At 32.5% G+C, this 9,902-nt stretch overlaps 1 protein-coding gene across 1 annotated transcript; it reads right to left on the minus strand.

Moving 5' to 3' along the window:
• Window positions 1–609: 609 nt before the first annotated feature.
• Window positions 610–9,611, minus strand: LOC134725852 (oxidized purine nucleoside triphosphate hydrolase-like). Its single transcript, XM_063590079.1, has 4 exons — window positions 9,485–9,611; window positions 3,433–3,584; window positions 1,935–2,080; window positions 610–1,175 (listed from the first exon to the last, which is right to left on the minus strand). Exons 2-4 carry the CDS (start codon window positions 3,579–3,581, stop codon window positions 1,003–1,005), a joined length of 468 nt encoding a protein of 155 aa, XP_063446149.1. The 5' UTR covers window positions 3,582–3,584; window positions 9,485–9,611; the 3' UTR covers window positions 610–1,002.
• Window positions 9,612–9,902: the final 291 nt, after the last annotated feature.

The following is a 9,902-nucleotide window of genomic DNA, read 5'->3' on the forward strand; positions in this document are numbered from 1 at the left end:
ATTGACAATGAGTGTAGGTTGAAAACAAAACTTTACGATAAAAGAGATGACTTCAGCTTCACAATTGAGAACTTTCCATTTCTATGTAGCAACATTCCAGTAGCACCTGCATATAGAGTATATATCTCCAACTTCATACGTTATTCCCAGGCTGTTATGGAATATCCCTTTCACAGATGATTTCGGATATGTTAATCATGTTGTAACTACAATCATGTTCCCTTATCATTAATTTGGCCTACCGAATAAGACTACTTATTGGGTTTGTAATAACATGGGCAACATAATGTGTCTTTAATACCCTTCCAAAGCACCTATGATCACCCCAGTTATTGGTAGGGTAAGTGTTGCTTAGTCTTTAGTTTTCTGTGTTGTGTTGTGTCTTGTATACTATTGTTTGTCAGTTTGTCTTTTTCTTTTTTAGCCATAGCGTTCAGTTTATTTTCAACCTATGAGTTTCAATGTCCCCCTCTGGTATCTTTCGCCCTTCTTTTTCAAGTAATCTAAAATAATATGTCAGCTACTACATTTGAACTATACATGAAACTAGAACTGTTTGTTAATTTGTTAAGTAGGAATTAATCTCCTACATCTAGAAGCATCCTACCAAATGCACATCTCTACTCTACATGGATCTAGTAATGTACCAAGCTTGGTTTACATACGACAATACATATCATAATTATTATTCAAGATTTCCTTTCTTAAAATCCAAGGCTGGAAATAAGGAAAACATTTGTTAAAGTTTTTGTACTTTTACACATTTATTTCAAAGCCCTCCTCTTTTTGTGTACATGTCACCTAGACGTTTTCTTTACAATACAGTTCAGCTTGTTTATCACTTTGTATACAGCAGTAAAGAAACTATTGTTTGGTCCTTTAAGCTTTCCATTTTCTTCTTATGTAACACAATCTTTCACATCATCACATTTTTATACCTGAATCAATCTTATATTCACTTAGTTTGCTAAAAGCATGACTGTTCATCTAACTGATTCAATATCAGAGGTCATCAACTTCATCTAATGTGTACTTTAGAATATTGTCATGACCTTGAAACAGGAAGTAACCAGAAAACTTTTGACCTTTTAGATACAGTGGAAACCATAATCTATCGTCAGGCCACATCTTATCAAATGGAATGTTAGTGGTATCAAACCATTCAGGTCTCATCTCTGAAAATAGATAAAAGATGTTATTACATATTGATATATTATGAATATAGTGGTTCAATGTGTTTTCCTCATAATTTTGAAGGAATGAAACTTATTTTTTTTGATAATCAAAATAGGAAAAAATTCAGAGGTAAATAACTCAACAAAAGGAAATCTGAACAGAAGCAATTAGCTACAGTCTTCTATCACAAAACAGCCAGATAAGGCATTTTCCAATCTGGAGATAGGGAGATATATCTATATATATATATATGTTGTTTGTGCTGTTTTTAGACCCTTCTACAACGAAATTTGTTTTACATGCACACATATAAAAATTGTGGTTTTTATCCAACGCAATCATAGGTTTGAACGTAGTTTTTAATTTAGACTTGTGTGTATATATATATATATTTTCTATAGATAATGAACTGTGTCCTTGCTTTTTGGTAATCTTTTACATAAAAATATGTCTGTACCAAGTGTGTGTAACAAGTAATATGAGTTGTTTTCCATTTATTTAATGTGTTTGGACGGTTAATTTTGCCATTTGTTTCTGGACTTTCTGTTTTGAATTTTCAAATAGTTTGGTTATTATGTTATTTTACTATTTACTGATGTAAAATATTTCATTAAAGGTAAAAGCAAGACTCAAAACGAAGTGGTGTCGGGTGAGACAACAGGATAAGCGTCTCAGGGTATGCATGCATCAACCATGTGAACAAATATAAAATATCTTTGTGAGGAAAATGAATTATGGGATAGAATATGAGCATGTACCTGAAGATTCTTCTACTGTACCAGTAAACTGTTCTGTTGTAAACACATGGACTTCCAATAGCTGTGGTTCTCCAACAAATTCAAACTTCAACAAACCTATCTTCTCCAGGATATTACTAACCAGACCACATTCTTCTCTTAACTCTCTAAAACATAAAATATCTTGCCATAAACTGTGGAAATATACTAATATTTAAAGAGCTTTAAGTGAGCAAGCCGACTTACCCTCTCACCTCCATATAAAAGGGAAAAGCATTTAATGACCTGATGGCATAGTTTTTTCTGCTTACCTTAAAGTATTCTTCTATTTATTTGTTCTTCAAAATTTTTTCTGCTTACCTTAAAGTATTCTTCTATTTATTTGTTCTTCAAAACAGTAATATTGTCTTACACAAATCTATTTTAGTAACATTGACCTTGAATTTAGACAAAATCCTTACAAATAGAGACCTCCCTCTCATTGTATGTGACAATAGATCCAAGTAAGGTTTCAATCCCATATTTGTTATTTGAATAAGTATCTAGAAACAACTCATCTGCACAAATTGTATTGTATTTTAAGTAACTCTGACCTTGACCTTCAAGATATTGACCCCTAAATCAATAGGGATATATCAGTATTCGTAAAAGAGTATAAATCTGAGTAAAAAAGCTTGAAAAAGCCCATGTGCAGTATATGCATTATCATCCATACACCATGATTTATCTGAACAAACCTTGGCAATTTTTTAGAAAATTTGCCAATGACCTTTGAGATCAGAAATTGATCAGGAAATTTCTCTCATTATATGTGATACAAATACGGTTGCAATACCAATGTTGTATTTGAATCAGCATCAAGAAACCATTTTTCTGCACACATTTTGACCTTGACATTTGACTCATTACCAATAGAGATCTTTTTATCAAATGTGATCGCATATCCAAGTACAAGTAAGATTGCAAAACTTCTATACAGTATTCAGAAACTGGAACAGAAAATAACTTACAGACTGACAAATGGACTGATTTCTGTTCCAAAAACAATATACCACTTTTACTTTAAATTTGTTTTGTGGTGAATAATTTGTAGCAAGAAAATTTAATTGTATAGGACAAACAGAGCTGGAAGTCAAATTAGTAAAGTCAGTTAATCTGAATCTGAAATTCAAAGTATGACGGTAAGACAAGAGTTACACCACTTTTCCCTATTTTGGTTACAGCTGGAGTTGACCATTATAAATGTAAGGTGATATGTTAATCGTTATTGTTAAATTTTTGTAATCCTATACTTCAGGAAACAATGACATACACCTTTTTTGTTAGCCCAGTAGGTTCTTAACTAGCATCATTTTTGCATCATTTCCCTAAATTATATCAGAAGTCAGACCTCCATTAGATTTTGAATTTATGCAAATGCATTAAATGGTTGTCTATTATTGTTTCTTGAAGTAGAAAATTGGAAAAAATAAATGAAAGATAAACAAATGCTGACAAAAGATCAATTACATTTGTATACCTTTTTGCACCATCAATAATAGTTTCTTGCTTTTCTACTTTTCCACCAAATCCATTCCATCTGCCTTCACCAAATCCTCTTTTTTTCATTCCAAGTAAAATTCTTTTTCCATCCCTAACTAGAACAAGTGTCAAGATTTTGTTCATCATTGCCTAAAAAAGTTCATCAAATATACAAAAATGTTTAGTAATATTTCCAGAAAATGGTGCATGCTTTAAATCTGCAGACTAAAGACTTTTGAAAGAGAAAATTGGTAAAATTGGCTGTTCAATGATCCATATGAAAACCAAAACTACAATTTTTTATGTCTTCTTTAGAACCTTGGTATCATTTCCATGAAGTTATTTTGGTGCTCATCTAATTCTGGTATCAACTACATGTATATCCAAACAATGAGTTTCTGAGCGATTTTACCAATGTACAAGTACATGTATGTAGATTGTGAATACAATTTGACTAGATTTGACTGGTAGGTCATTGGTGAAAAACATCACTGTACATGTTATATTCTTTGGATTTATTTAGTTTAGTGGGTAACACTTTTCATCAATAGAGAAAAAAATTGTTATTCCATAGAAATCTGATTTTGTGGTTTTTCCTTAGCCTGCATACAAGTCTTTTCAAAAATGTATACTTTATTAAAATCTAAATTTGTCTTAGTTTACCCACAAAAATAGGTATTCCATTAATAATAATGAATCCACAGTAATGTAAATAAAACATGGTGTAATAAATGAAACAATATACAACAAGAGGCTCTCAAGAGCCTGAATCGCTCACCTTAATTTTTTTGGTTAAATCTCTCATCAATGATTATTTTGGCTTTTCAATTTATTTAAATGTTCTTTGAATCGTCCTATTTTCTTTAAAAGCAAAAAAAAAATAATAATTTTTTCCTATGTTCTATTTTAGCCATAGGAGCTATGTTTCTTGACATACATGTACAAGGAAATAAAATATAAAATTTATACTAGATACTCTGAAACTCATTTAGCCTAAGTTTGGCTGAAATTGATACAGCAGTTTCAAAGGAGAAGATTTTTTAAAGTAAGTCAACATGATGAACATATTGTGAAAAGTCTTTAAAGGGCAATAACTCCTTAAGGTGGTACCCAACACCTGGACTAAAATTAATTTGGCTCGTTTAATTTTCATAAAAATTTTAACAAAGTATTTACTTTGACACTTTAACAAAAATATAAAAAATTAAAAAATTTTGAACCAACCGTTTTGTCAGAAAAATTACACTGGTTATTTAGCAAATTGACAACCATGAATTTTGATCTTTGAGAAGCTTAATATTCCATTTACAACACAATGTAATTAAAACGTTTAGCTGATTTTGTAGAGTTATCTCCCTGTAGTGTTAGGTACCACCTTAAGGGGTCAATTGACAATTTTGGTCAAATTGACTTATTTGTGGATCTTACTTTGCTTAACATTTTTGCTATTAACAGTTTATCTGCATCTATAATAATATTCAAGATAATAACCAAAAACTGCAAAATTTCTTTAAAATCATCAATTCAGGGGCATTATACCTGAAAAACCAGTTACCCAATTCAGCTGAAAATTTCAGGACAGGTAGACCTTGAACTAATAAATACTTTAACTTCTTGTCTTATTTGCTCTAAATGCTGGTGTTTTTGAGATAGATATAAGCCAAAAACTGCATTTTACCCTGTTTTCTACTTTTAGCCATGACGGCCATGTTTTTTGACGAAATAGAAAATAAAACACAAACTTTATTTTATACACCCTACTGATCATTCAGTTGAAGTTTAGTTGAATTTGGTTGAGTAGTTTTAGAGGAGAAGATTTTTTAAAGTAAGCAAATATGATGAACAAATTGTGAAAAATTGTCATTAAAGGACATTTGACAATTTTGGTCATATTAACTTATTTGTAGATCTTACTTTGCTGATCATTTTTGCTGTTTACAGTTTATCTTTACCTATAATAATATTCAAGATAATGACCAAAAACTGCAAAATTTCCTTAAATTACCAATTAAGTGGCAGCAACCCAACAATGGGTTGTTTGATTCATCTGAAAATTTCAGGGCTGATAGATCTTGACCTTATGAACATTTTTACCCCTGTCAGATTTGCTCTAAATGCTTTTGTTTTTGAGATATAAGCCAAAAACTGCATTTGACCCCTATGTTCTATTTTTAGCAATGGCGACCATGTTTGTTGATAGATCAAAACTTCAGATACAATTTATAAACTAGATACCCTAAGGAACATTCAGTTAAAGTTTGGAAGTATTTGGCCTAGTAGTTTCAGAGGAGAAGATTCTTGAAATAGTTTACGATGACAGACAACGACGACAGACGACGACGAACGCCAAGTGATGGCATAAGCTCACCTGGCCCTTTGGGCCAGGTGAGCTAACAAAACTAGATTAAGGTCTTTCCACCCAAATTCCAATCAGACCAAAAAAATTGATAACTGAAATTAGCAACGAACTCAGAGCTTCCATTGAAATTGAAGTAGAAGTCTCAATTAAAATTATAGGCGGCTGTAACATGTGTTCATCGAAGCCGGCCGCCCACCAAGCTGTAAGCTTGGTGACTTACACTGGAACTAACTGACATTTTACAAAAATTTGAGTTAAGACATAAAGTATCTTGTGTTATATTAGTGTGTAAAGGAAAATAAAATTCTGAGACAAGTGCCTGTGGTCTTTCGACCAAAAAATGGTAAAGACCTAAAAAATATCAACTATCTTCCCTGAATTTGATGACAATTACTATGATTGTATAACAATAGGGGAGTTATTTTACTGAGACTATGCTATAACAAATGACGGATCTTGAAAAGGGGGATTCAGGTGTTGGAATCCCCTTTTTAAAATGATCAATGCATTTAAATGGGGACATGTATTTGGAACACTGCCTTTATCCTGTTTTTTTTGGAACCTCCCATCTCTTGAAAAAAATGCTGGATTGGAGCATCTGCCCCTCCAGGAGCATATAATATATATAATTGTTAGGTATACTGTTTCAAGGCCCCTACTATAAGCATGATAAGTCATGAAGGTTTTATATTTTTTTTTTAAAACAGCCTCTGTAACAGTAACACAGAAAACATATACAAATGTACAGTATTTTTTTCTTTTTTTTATAGATTAGACCGTTGGTTTTCCCGTTTGAATGGTTTTACACTAGTAATTTTGGGGCCCTTTAGGTAGCAATACACAGTTAGTGTTTAGTTTCACATTTTGGCCCCTGTGGATTTTTCAAATAGGACAGATGAGTGCTAATTTAGCCTTCAAAGATGGTTTATAAGAGCATCAAGATTATTTTTTACATGTTTCATGGGCTGTTTTCTGTTTGACAATCCGTATTTTCATAGCTAGACCAGCCATTGGTCCAGAATTTAATGTACTGTTTACAAACACTCTTTTTCTACACGAAGTTTTTGCACAATTTTACAAAAAAATGAGATAATCGACATTAAAGACAACAACACCCATCAATTTCCTCATGGTGATTAATTTATTGTGGTTGACATGTTTCGCCAACAAGCGTGGCGTCTTTAGGACAATATTATACATGAAATCAGATAGTGAAGTACAAATTTGGCGGTTGTGTGGTTCGCCGAACAATAGAGGTTGTTATGACGACGTTATATATATAAATAGAAAGTGAAAGTAAAATAAGAATCTAGTATAGTTAAAAGTGAAAGTTAGTCAATAAAGTTATTAACGATGTGGTTATCTGCTATTCTCGCACGTCTGTGTAGTGGTCCTCATAGAGGTTTCTAGTGGTAATATTGTAGAAATGATGGAAGTAGCTCATAAAATGTCAGTTCATTTCCAAATTAGACAACACCCCATTGGCCATCCCGTACCAATTCAACTGGCTTCCCTCCGAGGGAGGTACTGCTTCCATTGAGTTAGTAAAAGGTTAAGTGTACAATGTATGACCGCCGCAATTTTGGGAATTGTAAATCTTGGTAGATGATGATATGTTCATAAAAATTAACTTTTCTAATAAAATGTCCATGGATCAAGCTTTTCTTCATAAATATGGTTTGTGGTTTATGTGGTTCATCTTGGTTCTGGTTCCTTCCTTTAATCTCTAAGTAAAATGCCTGGTATTCTGAATTCCTTTGACTGTGTGTACTTATGTATGGTGTGTTAATCTTCAGTGATGTCAGGACTGCTTCTTCTTTGTATGTTTCTGTGGTTGCTTCTGTTTCCAAATCTCTCCTTCTTTTTTCCTCGTATCTGGTAATTTTGGGGAACGGATTGAGAACTTTTTAAATGGTCTGGTTTTTCGTTCATGCTGTGTGGTTGTTAGATACAACGCTAGTTTGGCAAAGGTGGATACTCTCGGATGCAGGGGTTCACAGTAAAAAAGTAAACTTCAATTTGGACAAGGTGAACTAACACCTGAAGTGGTTATCGTGCGGTTGGGTAAATATGGGACATCTGCCCATATTAGTCCAAATAATTATGACGTCTTGAAAGGCTATTATATTTTTTTTCTTTGACGCCTTACATCGACGATAAGAAAAAATATAATAGCCTTTCAAGACGTCATTATTATTTGGACTACTGGCCATATATGACACAAACAGTGTACTTGATATTGCAAGAAAGCAATGAAAAGGGGATGGTAAAATTCATAAGGGCAAATTTTAGTTCCTAACTGTTTAGGCACTGGCTACGGTTACCTGGAAATGTAACAATAATAAAAAATTTATTGTTACATTGGAGACTAATTGCCGGAATGCAAAGTTGGGTAAGGAACCGATTAATTACGAATGTAACAATAATTATTGAGGCTACGGTTACATTGCATTATTGTTACATGAAAAACAGCAATATACGCTGGATTTATCAAATTTAAATCTTCTATAGTTTTGTTGCTTTAGTTCTTTCATATGTACCAAATAATACTTGTAATAATGACAAATAAAAAATATTATTATTCAACAAATTGTGTTTGAATAGTTTTACGTGTTAATGGTTTTGATGTTCTTAAAGATAGTGTCCCAAATCAGGAACCTCTGGCCTTTGTTAGTCGTGCATGATTTTTAATTTTAGTTTCTTGTGTATTATTCGGAGTTTAGCTTAGCGTCCATTATCACTGAACTAGTATACATATTTGTTAAGGGGCTTGCTGAAGGACGTCTCCGGGTGCGGCAGTTTCTCGCTATATTGAAGATCCCATTGTGGCCTTCGGCTGTTGTATGCTCTATAGTCAGGTTGTTGTTGCTTTTAAGTTGACACATTCCCCATTTCCATTCTCAATTTTACTTCAGATAAGTAGTGTTAAAGGCGAAAATTATTGTTCAATGGTTTGTTGAAATCATTCCTTTTCCAGTGTCCTTTTCTCAGTATTTAACTGCACACCTACTCTCATAACTCATTATACTTTGAACAATAGATGAAGAGATTCCTATTACCAATTTAGTTTTGGGTGAAAAATTTAAAAATTTGGATTGGTTTGAAACGAAACTGATTTAATAACAAGTCACAAATTTCATACAACTATACAAACGCAGTTCTAAAAAAGTGTCTGACTTTAAAATGCACCAAAAAACACTTACTGGATATGTAGAAACTGTCATTGTAAATGAAAAGAAATAAAGAAATTGTATGTTATAATTGTATGTATTGTAAATATAAAATAATTTTTTTCAACTTTTATTATTTAGTACATATTACTAGTCCCATCGTACATTGCCGTTTTTCATGTAATAATAACGCAATGTAACCGTAGCCTCAATAATTATTGTTACACTCGTAATTAATCAGTTCCTTACCCAACTTTGCATTCCGGCAATTAGTCTCTTATGTAACAATAATATTTTTATTATTGTTACATTTCCATGTAACCGTAGCCAGTGCCAACTGTTTATTGCTACCTTAAAGCTCATTGTTCGGTGCCAAGGCTTTGTGTTGAAGGCCGTACATTGACACATGGTTTACTTTTATAAATTGTTATTTGGACTGTTGGATGGAGAGTTACACCACATCATCTATACAGCAATTTAAAACACTAAAGTGTAACCTGCTTAAGTAAAATATGACAAACCTATTCAACTTTATGGTTGTTTTTGTTTCTTAAAAGAGAACAAACAATGATCCAACCGGCAGATTTCAAAACAAAACAACACGTTTTCTACTTTCCTTTTCAATACAAGCGTCTGATTGAAAATAATCGTTTGTAAGATGCAAAAACTAACTAACCAATCACCAAAAGGACTCATGAACAATAGCATACAATAACGATCTGCATAAAAAGTAAAAACACAAAAATACTGAACTCCGAGGAAAATTCAAAAAGGAAAGTCCAAAATCAAAAGGCAAAAGTCCAAACACATTAAACGAATAGATAACAACTGTCATATTCCTGACTTGGTACAGGCATTTTCTAATGTAGAAAATGGTGGATTGAACCTCAGTGGTTTCAAAGCTAGCTAAACCTCTCACCTGTATGACAGTCGCATCAA

Source organism: Mytilus trossulus, chromosome 7 (genome assembly GCF_036588685.1).
Source record: "Mytilus trossulus isolate FHL-02 chromosome 7, PNRI_Mtr1.1.1.hap1, whole genome shotgun sequence".
NCBI classification, from domain to species: domain Eukaryota; kingdom Metazoa; phylum Mollusca; class Bivalvia; order Mytilida; family Mytilidae; genus Mytilus; species Mytilus trossulus.